General features: G+C 37.2%; 3 protein-coding genes across 4 annotated transcripts; all 3 read right to left on the bottom strand.

The window, feature by feature from the left end:
- Nucleotides 1-136: 136 nt before the first annotated feature.
- On the bottom strand, nt 137-1,466 carry LOC112803329 (protein DOUBLE-STRAND BREAK FORMATION-like). Its single transcript, XM_072236390.1, has 3 exons — nt 1,327-1,466; nt 1,034-1,241; nt 137-862 (listed from the first exon to the last, which is right to left on the bottom strand). Exons 1-3 carry the CDS (start codon nt 1,383-1,385, stop codon nt 707-709), a joined length of 423 nt encoding a protein of 140 aa, XP_072092491.1. The 5' UTR covers nt 1,386-1,466; the 3' UTR covers nt 137-706.
- Nucleotides 1,467-3,250: 1,784 nt separating this feature from the next.
- Nucleotides 3,251-7,606, bottom strand: LOC112792815 (transcription initiation factor TFIID subunit 15b). Of its 2 annotated transcripts, XR_003197551.3 has the most exons (7): nt 7,159-7,606; nt 6,955-7,069; nt 6,095-6,836; nt 5,690-5,840; nt 5,533-5,608; nt 4,705-4,905; nt 3,251-4,585 (listed from the first exon to the last, which is right to left on the bottom strand). XR_003197551.3 is itself a non-coding variant. In XM_025836189.3 (6 exons), the coding sequence occupies exons 1-6, from the start codon at nt 7,514-7,516 to the stop codon at nt 4,797-4,799; spliced, it is 1,551 nt and encodes a 516-aa protein (XP_025691974.1). In that variant the 5' UTR covers nt 7,517-7,606; the 3' UTR covers nt 4,533-4,796. The 2 variants fall into 2 exon arrangements, 1 of the variants encoding a protein (XP_025691974.1); XM_025836189.3 differs by having other exon boundaries at nt 4,533-4,905.
- Nucleotides 7,607-8,202: 596 nt separating this feature from the next.
- LOC112792806 (glucan endo-1,3-beta-glucosidase 9) lies at nt 8,203-10,838 on the bottom strand. Its single transcript, XM_025836181.3, has 2 exons — nt 10,379-10,838; nt 8,203-9,477 (listed from the first exon to the last, which is right to left on the bottom strand). The coding sequence occupies exons 1-2, from the start codon at nt 10,714-10,716 to the stop codon at nt 8,376-8,378; spliced, it is 1,440 nt and encodes a 479-aa protein (XP_025691966.1). The 5' UTR covers nt 10,717-10,838; the 3' UTR covers nt 8,203-8,375.
- Nucleotides 10,839-16,003: the final 5,165 nt, after the last annotated feature.

The raw sequence follows: 16,003 nt of genomic DNA, 5'->3' as shown, positions 1-16,003 counted from the left end.
AAGGGAGGGCCAGGAAATAAAAGCGTAAGTCAAGAAAACCTCACTACTTAATATTTTTCAATCACATAATCCAAAATGATTTGAAGTCAAATCTGCTTGCAGTATTCACATTTGCATTGATGACAGGAGTTTTCAATGCAAAAGATAAGGAGATACCAGATCGTGAAGCTACCAATGTCATTGCACGGTTTCTGAGCCTTGTAATCTCGCTAATGGCATTCAGATTTTCAGTAAATGCGTCTGGTCCAGGCTTTAGAACATCATTATTCCCGTGATATGACAATGCATTTTCACATGCCTAATTTCCAGACGGAGAGTGATGAAGCATACAGTTAATTCAGATTTCAATCACCAAAAAAAGAAAAAGAAAAGAAAACAACAGCTAAAATTTAGCAAATGTATCACCATAAAATTAAAAAGGTAGCCATTAACAAAAAAAAAGTCCAGAGTATGGTTGAATTGCTTCTTCTACACAACATTTTCAATCACAATTCACAATTCAAAACACTGTTAAATTCACTCCAAAAATGTTAAAAGTCCGACTCACTAAGATATTGACATCAGTTACAGATTCTGTTCTCTTTTTTTTTTTTTTTTTTTTCTGTTGACAAGAAATATGGCTTGTTAGGTTCGTTGTCTTATCCTCCTTCAAATTGCAGTTTTCAGATCATAATTATACACTTCAAACAAACGCACCCGCTCTCTCTTATATATATACCTTCTCTGCAACAGAATGAAAACCATTATTCAGCGCGTCCTCCACAAAGCGCAACCATTCCAAAGGCGTAACTCGAAGCCATTGATATTTGGAGGACTTCGTTTCTCTCATAACTAAAGCCTCGTACCTCAAGGCCAAGCAACTCTTCAGAGAAAACCAGAATTAAAAAAAAATGTTGAATAAGCACATCGTCGCTCGCTAGTAATTCTTCAGGATTAGAAGATGAAATAAAATAAAATACGCCAAAATGAAGAAGAATTCTGATTCATCTAAAACGTGAGTGTCGTGGAACTCCGAAGCACAAGAAGAAAGTACCTCATGATCACCAACGAGTGCGAAAGCACGGACGAAAAATTCAAGGACGAGAAGCTTCTCGTGAACGGTTTTGTCGGAGATAGAAAGGAGAACGGAGATGGATTCAGATCTGAGGAGTTGCGTAACGTCAGAACGGACTTCGATCAGCGATTTCACATCCTTGGAGACCAAAAGCGATCCAAGGAATTGAAGTGTCGAGTCGCTGAAACTGGGAGAAGTAATTGCAAAAAGCTATGAGAGAGAGAGAGAGAGAGAGAGAGAGAGAGAGAGAGAGAGAGAGAGAGAGAGAAAACCTTCTAGCTTGGATTAGCGAGCGAAGGAGAGAAAGTGGTTGCTCTGTGCAGTGTGACATCGCGGGAAGAAGGATTTGGCGGTTAGGAACGGTACTTAGTATTTGAAAAAGAAATTTTCAAATTATATATTAGGATTTTTTCTTCGGTTACGAAAGTTTTTTTTTTTTTCGATTACGAAATTGTTTATCGGGATTAAACACGAAGAAAGATGGGCTTCAGCCCTTTAGTGAACTAAAGAAACACGATATAAAGTACAAAAAGAGGAGGATGTTCAGTAAAAAAAAAGATTAGCATAATTATGTTTTTTTCTTTGTCTCATCTTTTAAAATAAAAAAGATAGAAGAGAAATCAAATCCTTTATCCTTGTGTCAAGTATATATCAAGTGATAGATGCTTGTTGGGTTTTTTCTTTTCTTTTTAAGGTTCAAGTTCAATATTTTGAGGGTGTTTTTTTTCACTCGTTATGCCACAACTCTAATAAAATTTTGGGAGTCATTGAGACTTGAGAGGTAGAGTATAGCCACCAAAGTGAAAGAAAAAAAGAAAAACAGAATTTTTGCTTTTATACAAAGTAGTAAATTTCAAATGGCAGTTTCTCATTCGTTCACCGTTGGATCGGCTTGAAATTTGAACTGCGTCTTCTTCTCATCTTTTTCTTTATTCTGGTTGGTGGAGATATTGAGTGGAGATTTGCAGTGAGAGAAATTGGCTTCGCAAGAGAGAAAATAGGTTCCCGATTTTACACAGAGCAGCATTCTCTGGACAGCAATTTCTCATTCATTCACCGTTGGATCGACGTAAAATTTAGACTTCAGATTCTTCACATCTTGTTCTTCATTCTGAATGGTAAAGATTTGAATTAAAAGTCTTCAGAGGGAGAAATTGGCAACGGACAGAAGCTCTGTTTTTGAGTATTTTTCATCTTCTTGCTTTTTATTTGTAAGCTTTGGTACTTTGATGATTTGGCTGACTATATACACGTTTTTATGCTTTGTTTGAGACTCTCTTGTACCTCATTTGATTATAGTGAAGCTATTTTTATTGGTCTGAACGATCCGTGATTTTTACCTCTCACATTAAGGGGTGTTCTTGTTATTGCTTTGATTGTTATATTTGCTTGTTATAGTTGCTGTCATATTGTGTTATGAGTACTTCCATATTGCTCTTGTGTTGAATATTTGTGTTGTTTCCGCTACTAAGCTCTTTCAATACTGGCGTTATAAGAATTCATTTTCATGCGCACATTAATATTGCCATGGTGATGGGCATGCGAAAAAAGAAAGTAGAGTTATGTGAAGACTAGTATGAGCGAAAAGCAAATTATGAATCATGATACATGCATTTTCGCATAATATGTGACTTTCTCATTCTAGGTATACTTAATTATTCTTTACATGCAATAATGATTGATAAGTGCAGAAGTTTCTGAATTTTTGTGTTCTCTTTCTATTTTATAGTCAGGGAAGTAATTTTCCGACGGTTGCAGCTGCTCAACGCAAGGATATTCATCACTACACAGTACACACTACTGGTTGAGTAATTCATGCCATGTTATTAAAGGCACTAACAGAATAATGATTGATCCAAATGAGTTGCATTGTTAAATTTGCTAAACCAAAATAAATCAATTGAAAATCGAAGGACTAGATAGAATTTGATAAACTATTCTAGGTTAATTAGATTTTAAGCAATCAAATTAAATCACATACAATTTGAAAGAGATGGAGTAAAACTCATTTTCAATTTCCACATTCTGTGTCTTCACTATTCAAGTTTTTTTTTTTAAGGATTTGGTTAAGATTTCTAACGAAAAAGTACCATTAATAACTCCAACAAATAGCATTAACGAAATATTTTTTTAAAAAAAGGCTTCCAACTTTTAATTGATTTTACTTTTCTCATTAACTATAACTGCAAGCTAAAATAATGATATTAAGGAGAGGGCTTTCATTTGTTACAAAGATGGTATGTTATCACAACGTTATGAAGAAATAAATACAAAGGCAAGAACAAAATCAAAGCAGCATTCATGGGTTCATCTGCGGCCAAAAAAGCCCATCAGTCAATTTAATTGTATATTAGATCAACTATATGGCTTTCAAGTACATTCACTCGAGCAAAGACGAGCAAAAGGAAGAACATAGGGCGTTGATAACTGACGTATGACCAAAATGAAGGGCATTCTGTTAGCAAGTGATTCCCCGAAAAAGCAAAGAACCATGGAAGCTTGATGTCAGAACCACGATTTAAGGCATGTTCTGCCATCGCCCCCAATCCCCATTGCAGATAATCACCGTAGAATAGTTGCATGGAAATCTGAACTACAACGTATATCTAAACCATGCAGAAGATAATACCAATAGATACGTATAACGAACAGTTAAAAATGAACACACTAGCTATTATTTAATATTTAATAATACTTGTTTATCCCTATGGGAAGGGCGAATAAGAGACTTTATACATACATTATTAATATAAAAATAGATGCTGGATTGATTCGACTTAAGAATAAGACTGGAAAAAAGATAAACCAATAAAAGGCAAAAAGAGGGGGGTTTCTGTCATGGAGTTTTGTTTGAAGGGCTTCTATACTCAAATCAATAATGTACGAGTTGAATTTCTACAAAACTGAAAATATTTGAATTTGGAATTGCATCATTTCTTTAATTAAATAATACACACAAGACATGGTAAAATATTCCGAATTTCCGTATTTCAGTAAACCTGCCACCTAATAAGTCGCCAATCAATCAAGGACTAGTTTTCACTACTCAAATGCAATAACACAACCATGAAAAAATTGCTAACATCATGTTTGATCCTTTTGCATTAAGCAAAATTGCTAACTCATGCCATTCCTGTTCAATGCAATAATTTTAACTCACCGTGTTGGTTTCAAAATATGGGAATTGTACAATCAAATGCATTTGTTGTAAATGAATACTGCTTAAAACATATTCCACTAAGTCATCGCTTTCCTTTCAACTGGCCATGATTATAAAAGCAATTTAACAGCCAACCTATCCACTTCTCTGGCAAAAGCATATTATAGACGACAAACTCTCTCATTCGGATTCATTAATTATCCTATGGAACTATGACTAATAAAGCATTATATTTGTTAATGACATTACCAGCTTGTACCACACATGGTTTTATTCCAAGCAAGTATAAAACACATTTTCATGAAAGCGACACTCACCTGAAAAATCAACCTACCTTAGCAGCAAGCAATTTGGAGATTATCCACTTGTCTCTATAAAAACATTCACATGATTGAATTAATCCCTGTTTAAAGATCAAAAACCTACCAGCCAGTGACAGGAAACACAAAGGAGCAAAGAGGCCTCTGCTCAAAGTTCGTGAACAACCTACCTCTTTGCTTCCAGTTCAAGAAACCAGCCAACTGAAATAATAAATCCCTCAGCCCACAATTCATAGTACATAAAATGCTCATGTCAGAGCTCTCAGTAGGGTCGTGACCGGTTCCCACCATAATGCTCACGCCTATCAGGCCCAGAATTATCTCTATAATTGTCTCTGCGCCTATCTCCACCATAGCCACCTCTATTGCCCCTGTAAACAAAAGAATGCAAATCAACAATCAACTTCGAATTTTGACAAAGAAACATGAAACAATATATATATATATATATATATATATATATATATATATATATATATATATATATATATAAACCTCAATTGATATACAAAACTACAAGGTCATTTTATGAAATCATCAATAGATAAAGCAAGTACCTGTCAAAGGACTAAACTTATTCCAATATATTTAGACCAAACGATAACCTTGAAAATAATTCTTACTTATTTTTTCCCATTGTTTTAATTGATAGGGAAGTCATTCAATACTCCCACTTCAACATCTACTCAAGAGAATACGATCTACATATATGAAGAACGGCGTTGAACCCTCAAGTTCAACAATATACTAGTACCGAGCATTTTAGGTTCGTCAACATTTGGACTTAACAATGAGACGACCGTCACATTCCTACTAGTCCTTCCAACCTAAACCCACTGTCACTTCAACTATGAACTTTTATGGTGTACGTATTACGAAAATAGCACAAGTATCTCTATCAAAATATTTAACATAATGAAACCGCTACAACTAAACATTTCAACATCATTAATTCTTGGACATATATAAAGTGTCATCAGTCTATGTATAATGAATACCCATGATTATATGCAGGCCGTGGTGCAGATTTTTCTGCCATTGCAACACTGATTTTATAACCCCTCAAATCGTAATCTGAAATGCAGGAGTTATTATTAGTACTCTTCATATTCAAGAACATATATAAATATGCTAGTAGAGAAGCCAGATAAATACTATTGTAGAAACCGCCGGCTGAGTGTGCTGCAGAGGGATCTTCATAAGCAAGGCAGGCATCACCCTTGTTATTCCCATTCTCATCAGTGTATATTTTTATATTCCAGGGCCACTGATCCTTATAACCCCTCTTCTGCTTTATTCTACCAACCTACAGAGTTAAAACACAGATATGTAACAAAATTCCAACCATGTTCAACAAAAGCTAGTTAAATATAATCATATTTCCCCCTGCACAGAAATCGAGTATTTTTCTTACATGAAGCACAAATAATCAACCAATATAGCACATAAAAATATGCTTAGGGACCAAGAAGCAAGAACATTCCTCACATAATTTATTTTAAGAAAAAAAGAAAACCCTTTATAATAGCTTGTGCAGTAGGCAACAGATCAGAACATTACTTGACCAATGCCTCCAAAAAGTTCTCTCAATTCTTCGGTAGTCACATCTGGTGGTAGGTTGGAAATGTAGATTCTAGAGTTGTCACAGGTATCATCACAATTCTCATCACACTGCTTCACCGGAGCTGCAGGCTCAGCAGGAGCACCACCATACCCACCTCGACCACCACTGCCAGCGCCAGCATTATAACCACTGTCATATCCTCCTGGGGGCCCACTTCTACCACCCCCACGTGCATCGGTTACATTATCGCCACCATAACCACCCGTGTTACCTCCATAAGATGGAGGATATGAAGTAGGTCCACCAGTATAGCTTGTAGGTGGGGGACCAGCATCTGTTCCATAATTTGAATTTCCATCGTAAGAATTATAGGAGGGTGGGTAGTTACCACCAGTAGAACCACCATAAGTTTGGGCTGCAGGAGGGGGAACTTGACCATAGCCACCGTCCTCTCTCCCCTGATTACCACCATATGAACCACCTCTACTGCCACCTCCACCTCTACCATCATTATTACTACCCCGCCCACCAGTATAATCATTACCCCTGCCTCCATCATAGTTACCAGATCTACCCCCTCTGTTATTACTATACCCTCCACCTCCACCTCCTCCTCCTCCTCTGTTATACCCACCCCCACCACCACCGCCGCCACTACCACGATCATTACCACCAGTAGGAGATGGAGTACCGCATTTGTTACACTCAACCCTTCTTGCAAAGTTCAAGTTTCCACAACTAGATATAGAAATTTCCAGTGAAGTTCATAATAATAATAATAATAATAATCAACATACTTAAAATTAACAAGTTGAGTAATTTTAAAGAATTGGTAAAGAATTGATAGATCACAAACCTTGGGTAAGGGCAACGCCAATCTCCGTCTCTGCCACTACCACCGCCACCGCGGCCACCACGACCGCCACCTCGTCCGCCACGATCTCCACCACCTTGATATCCACCACCACCTCCTGAAATTCAAATCAAATTATAACATGAAATATATGAACAAAAAATTGAATCAAACAAATTTGAAAACGACAGAGCCAGAAACACAAACCTCGACCACCATAGCCTCCACCTCCTCCCCGACCACCATAACCACCACCGCCGCCTCCCCTTCCACCATAACCTCCGCCATCGTTTCCACCATATCCTCCGCTCCTTCCACCATAGCCACCACCATCGCCACCTCCACTGCCATATCCACCCCCTCCACCGCTGCCTTTCCCTCCGTATCCCCCTCCGCCATCACCACCTCCACCATAACCCCCTCCACCGGAGCCGCCTCCTCCATAGCCTCCACCTCCATAATTACCACCGCCTCCATAACCACCGGAAGCACCGTAGCCTCCTGTAGCTCCATAGGACAGTGGCGCAGAGCCGCCGCCGCCTTCTTGACCGTACGCTCCAGACATGATTCTGATCTAGGGTTCGCAAGAAACACTGCGTTCTAGAAAGAGAGAGAGAGAGTAGTGAGAATATTTTGCGAACACGAGCTTTGTTAAGTGATGTAGAGTTGTAGTAGGCAAAGAACTGTGTGACTGTGAACTGAGTCACCTATCCAAGTCTCTAAGCCCAACCCATTGCATACTAATGGGCCCGATTGGGCTAATCCATGACCCATACAAATACTGAAAACTAATTGTGCATAAAATATAATCAATTTATAAGTATCAGAATTCGAATCTCATTTTGTACATGCAATAATTATTAGCCATCGACAAATCTTAAATAAAATTAAAATTCACTATGGATTAGTCTTTGATCTCTTAGCCTGGAAAATTCGGTGGACAACAAAAAAAAATTGTGCACAAAATATATTTTTTTGTAAGACTTAATCAAGTGATTAGCTCACTCATATGCAGTAAATTAGTTTTGGCCTGGTGTTACCATAAATAAAAATAAAAAGTAGCACTGCAAACAACGTGACATATAAATAGTTAGAAAATGGTAGTAATTTTGTGATAAATTTGTGAAAGAATGGCTGATTGGTATTTTAGCCGGTAATGCAACGAGTACCATTTACAAATATCTAATCTGCATTGTTGTATTGACAAAAATTACTAGCTTTCGCCCCTTAAATTTTTTACAACAATCAAGATTAAGCTCAAATCACCAAACAGGACAAAAAAAATGTGACAAATTGAATATTACATCTGCATGAACAACTTAAAAAATAAGTTCTAGCAATTTCATTCACCGAGAAACATGTACAACAAAATTGCAGCAAGCCAGGGAAGCTGCAAAAAAATGAAGGTCATTTTTTCACCCATGTCAAACTATCACCAACTGGATTCCTATCACTAAAATGATCCACTGAAAATTATACAAACCGAAAAGTTCGGCATCAGATGTCCAAATCTCAATTGGAAACCTGCAATTATCCATAGACGGATCGACCGATGTGATTAAACCAAGTCCGCCAAAGTCACAGCTTTCGGCTCTCTGATCATGCTCCTGATAGTAACTATTAAAAGCATAAGATATGTTATTAGGCCAGCTGATATTGAAGCAAGATCCGCCGGGGGACAGCGCAGTACAATCAGCATTCGAACAAGCATCTAAAGCGCTGACAGTTGCATTAGACAAGTCCTTGTTGTTGTTCACAACACACCACTTTGAAGAAAGGTACTCAACATTTTGTGCATCCACAAGGCCCTTTGAACCCTGGCCAAGATCCACATGGTACTTTGCTTGGCCATCAAAAGTGAACAAACCCCAATGCCGTTCAAAGTTTCCTGCAGCTATGCTCCTTTGGTCCTCATCGAGAAGGCTTAAGATGTAAGTTTCTAGTGGAGGATGCCGTGGTCTAAGTGGAGTCCCCAAGTTGCTGTGAAGGTGGTTCATAAGGCCTTTCATAAAGGATTCAGCTAGATTCGAGCTTGCGTTGGCAGCTCCGTCTGTCGGCCAACCAATCTTTGCCACAACAATGTCCATACTAGGAAATCCTGCTGTTGATAATGCAGTCACGACAGTATCATAGCTCAAATCGAAGCTGTTTTTGTAAGCTTTATGGTTAAAATTATGAGGTTTTGCGGTTTCTTTAAAGAGGGAAAAGTCCAGTGATGTGTTTTTCGCTTGTAGGAGAGTCAAGAATGGAGAAATGGTCACAAAGAAAGGTGATCCATTCTTGTCAAGAAATGTGAGGAGCTCAATCATGGTTTTGTTGAGGTCGGGTCGAAAATGAACCCCGGACGAGGACATGTTAGATTCTGACTCAAAATTGTCAAGGCTGCACGGAACCACTACTTTCACTTTGCTGTCCAAATTCGCTCTCTTTAAAGCTGCTTGAATGTTCATAGCCGCTCCAACGACGAAAGGCTGAAATTGCTCACCATAACTTTTGAGAAACGGCTCATCACCAACAGCAACATATCTGCAAAAGTATGATAGGTAAAGCTGAGACAACAGAGATTCCGCCTTCCCACAAGTTCTAATTTCTTAAATCCTAATACAAATAGCTTCTTTTAACAGGATTTACGGCCTCTTTCGGAATTATTGGGAATGCGTCCAATATCAAGGAGTGAGTTATACTCATTCTTACAACTATAAGGGAAGAACCATATACAATAAAATGTGATTCTGGTTGCCAAAATAGTAAAACAAAATATTATTAAAAGTTTGATTTTGTGAAATACCTATTAGGGAGATAGAAGAACTTAGATCGACACAACTTAAAACAAAAGAGCAATGGCAATTGCCAACCAATGCGCCAAGATGTACTTGTAGTAAATTATTAAGGCATAAAAGAACCATACACATACAACATCAATATTTCAGGGCAGCAAGAACATTCGAGAAACAAAAGATAAGAATTTAAAGTTTCTGACTAGCATGCATGGTGAGATTAGAAAACAGTAATGTTATTCTGTTCAAATCAAAAGCAACATTTCACAAGATTTTCCCACTTGAGCTTGCACCAAGAAAGCATATACAAAGAAAATTAACATGGTCACGGCAAAAGATGTGAATTCAAGGAATTATGCATTATCTTGTTTCATTCAAACCCTGAAAATCTGCAGGTGTTTCTTTCTTCCATTTCCTTTAACACAATCCTGATATGTCCCTATAGCACTGTTCATGCAGTAATTAACCAGACTCTCACACTTAAATTAAACTGAACACAAGCCTTCAAAAATATTCAGGACCATTACTTAATTGAACACTAGCAAGTAGCAACATCACCAAAAGCATTTTTCTCACTGGGTAAGTTCAACTACACATGAACATAACTTAATTAAAACATAAAATAAATGATAAAGGAAAGTGAAGCTCACTCAATTTTAGCTGCATTCCCCCCATTGGAAACGTAGCGGGTGACATTATCATGGACCCAAGTGTCAGAAGCTTTGATAGAAGAGTTGAATGTTTTGAGCATGGAGTTGGGAACACCAAGAGTGATAGCAAGGTTGGAGCGAGAAAGAGCTTGAAGAACATGAGGGTTTGCATCAAAGAGCTTAACCTTGTTGATGTTGTTGGACTTCAAGAGCTTGACGACGATGTGGGGTGGCAAGGGGTGTGAAGCCATGGTGCCCCAGTTGACACCAATAGCTTCAGAAACAGTGAAGAGGATGAATGCGAGTGTGGTGATGAAGTGGCAAGTGCTACTCCCCATTTTTTGGTACACTGAAGGGGTCTTTTCCTTCTTGAGTTATTAAGAGTGAAGAGTGAAGAGTGAATTGTTATTGGGTTAGAGAGGGAGAGACAAATGGGAAAGAAATGCGTGTTGTGTGAGTTGGGATCAATGGATCATTTTTTATGAAATAAAATCATTAAGGAGAAAAGTTAAGAATCATCAGAATTTATTAATTTTTATTATTATTTAATTATTAATTAAATTTTTTAGTTTAATATTTTTAATCATCTTTTTATATTAATAATTAATTAATAATCAAAATTAATAAATTTTAACGAGTCTCTAATAATTTTTTTTATCATTTTTCATAATTAAAATGTCTAAAAGTTGAATTTATAACTTTTAGTTTAAATATGAAAATACATACCATTTTAATTAACATCACACTTGTTATGCCAATGAATTATAACTCAAACGGCATAATCTCTTCATTACTCTTAAGGGCTCTAATTATCTCAAAAATAATGAAAAAAATATTTTTTTAACTTTTAATTTTTATTCTTGTAAGACTTATCAGCTCTTATGTTAATATTTTTTTATCATTAACACATGAATTAATCAATCTCATAAAAATAAAAATTAGGAATCAAAAAAAATATTTCTATTAATATTTTTTATCATTAACACATAAACTAATCAATCTCATAAAAATAAAAATTAGAAATCAAAAAATATTTTTTATTTAAAAATTTTGTAATTTTTTCAAAAAAATTATCAAGAATTGATTTAGGTATTCACTCTTTATAAAAAGGTGTGAAAGGAATGTCTTGCACAAATTGCTTTTCCTAAAATAATTTTCATAATACAAATATTTTTGTACCGTTTCTAAAACTCAGACTCAAAATATTTTAATTAAAATATAAAATATTTACTATCTTAATTAACTTTTTATTTATTATTATTATACATAGTTAATTTATTATAAAAATGGTTTAAAAACATGTTAGTGCTTATTAATACCATGTTTTATAAATAGAAAAGAAGAATATATATTTTCTTATTTGTCCCCATATATTTAAAGGACAAGTTAATAATATATCAAGTATATATAGGTTTCTAAAATAGGAGGATGCTGCGGTCAGTATGGAGAGAAGCAGAAGTGGCTATGATGAGAATGCAGCTTCTGGCGCCGCTGGCACAGCCCTGGAAAAGGGGGTGGGTAACTGGGATCCGGCGGCAGAATTGGTTTCCGACAGGCTTACAGAGGCTGCGCAAGGAGAGGACAGAATAGTAACTTCTGATGTCTTTTTGAATGATGTGAACGTTGAGTATTTGAATTTCAAAAAGGATACGGTTGTACCAGATTCAGATAGTACCAAGGAAGGTGGAGTAGCAGATTCTAAGGGGTGTGAGGTGGTTCATGAGGGGGAGTCGGAGAATACGGTTACGCAGGTTTGTGGAGGTGTGAGAGGAGATCATGTGGAATGGGCTGGTACTTATGGTATGTATGACGAGGCCCATCAGGTGTGTTACAAGGCTGGGGCGTGTGTGGGTTATTGTAGAGGGGTGGGCTGGTCTTCAGTTGGCCCAATAGCAAATCAGGGGGTAGATGGGAGGTTGACTGTGTACGAAACACGCCTGCGAAGGGAGCCAGCTGTTGGGCTGGGCCAGGCTAGTCTACTGCATGCAACGGTCCATGGACCTCTCTCCATTGGGGGCAAGGCCGGGTCGGGTACTCTTATGATCCGACAGGTCCCACGAGATCTGGGTGATGCGGCGCAAATGGTAGGTTTGCGAGAGAGGCTGGGGTGCCAAGACGAGGAGGAACTTGAGGAGGGAGAGGTGAGGCACACAGCTAGGGGCTCGTTGGAGGATAGGATCCAGGTTTTGGAAGAGAAGGTGGAGGGAGTAGGGCCGACTGAGGAGGCTGGTGTTGAGTTGGATTGTGGCGGTGTAGCGCATGAGGGGACGAGGGTGGGGGAAGCAAATCGCCGGCAGATACAAGGGGCGCAGCACGGTGGTGGTGAGACCGGTCTCCACGATGATGGTTCCCAAACGAGTCTAAGCCGAAAAACGAGGAAGGGTGAAACCTCAGAAGCTAAAGGCAACACAGAGGGAGACATACTGGGGGTGGCTGCTAAAAGCGACGCCCGGGGGGTGGAGCAGGGAATGAGCTGGGCCCAGGTGGTCATGTAGAAGGGGAGGAGTACATGGGTACGCAGGGAGTACAGAGCCAGGAAAACCAAGCAACCTGGGCACTGGCTGTGGAATCGGGAGCGGTTTTATACGATGAGGAAGAAGACATTATGGCGATTCTACAAGCACAAAATGAGAAAATAGCGGCAAAGAGAAGGCTAGCGAAGCAGAAGGAAAAGGCGAGAAGGAGTCGGCCAAAAAATAAACAAAAGGTGAGCAAAACTTTATTTAAATGATTGTGGGCAGTTGGAATATTAGGGGGTGGAGGGGGGACGGTAAAATGAGCATGCTGAAGTCTTTGAAAAGTAAATATAAATTGAACATGTTGGGGTTGGTTGAAACAAAAAAAGAAGTGATTACTAAATATGAGGTTGCAAGGCTTTGGGGATCTAGTAATGCTGGTTGGGATTTTGTGGAAGCTGTAGGAACAGCCGGGGGGTCTGTTATTAATTTGGGATGATGGAGTGTTTCAAGTCCGTCACAGATATAAAGGTGAGAGGTGGCTGTGTGTTGAAGGCATCTTAACAAGGACCAACTTTTACTGTGCTTTTTGTTTGGTGTACGGGGCGCATGGGAGGGAGGCAAAGACGGGGGTGTGGGAGGAACTGAGTTATGTGGCAGGGCTGTGTCAGGTTCCGTTCTGTTTTATGGGGGACTTTAATGAAATTTTACAAGTTGGGGAGCGTAAAGGAGTTACTAGCTTGCCGGCATCATCGGAAGAGTTTAAGGGATGGGTGCATGACATGCAGTTGATTGATTTGCCTCTTACGGATAGGAAGTTTACATGGTTTAGGGGGCGGTCCTGTAGTCGGATTGATAGAGTGATGGTGACTATTAGAAAGGAATTGCACTGGAAACAGATGTCTCGATCTAAGCATGCTGCAAACATGGATAAGAATACCAGATACTTTCATAACATTGCCTCAGCCAGAAGACGGAATAACAGGATTTCTGTGATACAGGCTATACAAGCGGAGACTCTTTCGGCTGAAATAACGAGTTATAGTTTCACGAGCTCCGTTTGGAAAGGTTTTGTTCCTCCGAGGATTGAGCTATTTGGGTGGTTTGTGCTAGTTGATCGAGTTAACACCAAGGAGCGGCTGGGTAAAATAGGAGTCAACATTCTGGGGGATAGTTTGTGTGTAATGTGTACTAAGGAATTAGAATCTGCTGAGCATTTATTCCTTAGGTGTGAGGTAGCTTGGCAGGTGTGGTGTAAGTGGTTGAGGTCACTAGGTAGAGAGTGGGTGATCCCTGGAACCATTAGGGAAATGTTTGAAAGCTGGCATGGCTTGCATAATAGACAACAAGGGCAGCAGATGTGGATGACAGTGTTCTTTGCAGTTATTTGGAACATCTGGTTGGAACGGAATGCCCGAATCTTTAAGAATACAAGAGCAAGCCTGGAGGTAATCCACACAAAGACGGTGATGAGCTATACAGAATGGCGTGGTGGTGATTCTGGGGGAGGCTGTTGATAGGTCTGGGATGTTAGGTGTTGGTTTGGTTGGTAGCTCGTTGTGTGTCTTCTTCTTTACTTTATGCTCCACTTTAATGTGTTGAGCTTTCTATGTTTCAAAAAAAAAAGAAAGTTTGAAAATTCGCCGAACTAAATAGATAAACTTTTTTTTTTGTCTAAATAAAATGCAAACAAAAAAAGATTGGGTTATAACTTATAATATTAACTTTGAGCCAATTTTTTGGCCTTTTAATAGGATATTAGGTTAGAATTTGAAATATTTTTTAAAACTTTGGATATTTAGATTGGATTGTTAAAAAAGTTGTTAGAAACATTAAAAAATGGTTTAAAAAATGAGAAAAAAAAAACTTAAACATGCTAAATGCGCTAGTTCATTTATTTCGCCGAATAGCTCCTTTGATTCATGGGTTAAATTAACCTTAGTTTGTTAAACGTTTCATTTTCACATTGCCTATTTTTAAAGCTAAAAAGCTTGGTCATTTAAAATGGTTAAATAAATACACATGAAAGACTCGACCCATTTTAACAGCATTAATACATATATTAGCAACTCAACTAGCGGTACTAATAAGTAAGGTTGGGTTTAAACTCCATCCTAATTTACTTATAAATTTAAATTTATTAATCCGAATTTTACTCGTACACTAAAACCTTCAATTCAATTATATCTGACTCGATCAGCAAAAAACAAATTTATTTTTATTCACATACAACATCTAATTACTCCACAATTCATAGTACCAAATATTATTTATTTACTATTATTAAATACAACATATAAATACTAGTGCAAAAAATAAAAATTTAAATTTAAATCTTCACTTGTTCATATGAACATACCCATTACATATTAAAGATGCGGAAAATAGTGTTCCCAATCCTAATTCCAAAAGGTGTTTTGAGCCCCTTTTTATTCTGGTAGAAATTAATACAATTTATTAATCCACTTAAATAATAAATATCTTAAATTTTAATTAAGATGTTTTGGATTTAAGTTATAGAAATAGTAAACTATATATATATACATATATATATATATATTTATAAATTATAAATAATACAAAATATTTAAAAAAAAAGTTGCACACCAAATCCCACTCAATTTCTATTATATAGATGGAAAAAATAAATAATCAACAATGCTACCTATAAAAAATTATCACTAAATTAATTGAAAATATAAAATACATGTATACACAGATACATAATATCTATAATTCAATAGATACAAATTTGACTATATCTCAATAATTCAAAAAACTCAAAAATTATTTTTAATATGAAAATAGAGTTGATGTTTTATTTAAATATTAATATTTAAAGTGTATTATAATACTATGAAAACATATCTTACGAGTTTATTAAAATATTGTCATATGTTCAACACGTCTCTATATATATATTAGTGAGGATGTTACCACGTGAGCAACACATTCCCCATTTGTTGCAACACGTCCCTACATATTGATTCTCTATTTACAAAATTCATCCACATGTAGTTTCACTAAATATTTTCATTTTTAATAAAACTATCAATATTTTTTCATATAAAAAAATTAGCTATAAAACATAATATGAAGATATCCTGTTAAAATATAATTATTAAAAAAAAAAGGCTTGCATACAAGGTGTTCAACGAGGAGTCCAGCC

Source organism: Arachis hypogaea, chromosome 1 (assembly GCF_003086295.3).
Source record: "Arachis hypogaea cultivar Tifrunner chromosome 1, arahy.Tifrunner.gnm2.J5K5, whole genome shotgun sequence".
Classification (NCBI taxonomy): domain Eukaryota; kingdom Viridiplantae; phylum Streptophyta; class Magnoliopsida; order Fabales; family Fabaceae; genus Arachis; species Arachis hypogaea.
The sequence above is the reverse complement of the archived record's forward strand: the minus strand, read 5'-3'. Positions and strand labels throughout refer to the sequence as shown.

What these genes read in the sequence shown, in the direction of transcription:
- LOC112792806 (XM_025836181.3), bottom strand. Translation starts at nt 10,716, where the DNA reads ATGGGGAGTAGCACTTGCCACTTCATCACCACACTCGCATTCATCCTC. An exon ending in GGGAATGCAGCTAAAATTGA is followed by an intron (nt 9,478 to 10,378) that starts GTGAGCTTCACT and finishes ATACTTTTGCAG; the next exon opens with ATATGTTGCTGTTGGTGATG.
- LOC112792815 (XM_025836189.3), bottom strand. Translation starts at nt 7,516, where the DNA reads ATGTCTGGAGCGTACGGTCAAGAAGGCGGCGGCGGCTCTGCGCCACTG. An exon ending in TGGCGTTGCCCTTACCCAAG is followed by an intron (nt 6,837 to 6,954) that starts GTTTGTGATCTA and finishes TTCTATATCTAG; the next exon opens with TTGTGGAAACTTGAACTTTG. An exon ending in CGGCCTGCATATAATCATGG is followed by an intron (nt 4,906 to 5,532) that starts GTATTCATTATA and finishes TTTTGTTTACAG; the next exon opens with GGGCAATAGAGGTGGCTATG.
- LOC112803329 (XM_072236390.1), bottom strand. Translation starts at nt 1,385, where the DNA reads ATGTCACACTGCACAGAGCAACCACTTTCTCTCCTTCGCTCGCTAATC. An exon ending in TCGCTAATCCAAGCTAGAAG is followed by an intron (nt 1,242 to 1,326) that starts GTTTTCTCTCTC and finishes TACTTCTCCCAG; the next exon opens with TTTCAGCGACTCGACACTTC. An exon ending in CACTCGTTGGTGATCATGAG is followed by an intron (nt 863 to 1,033) that starts GTACTTTCTTCT and finishes TTTTCTCTGAAG; the next exon opens with AGTTGCTTGGCCTTGAGGTA.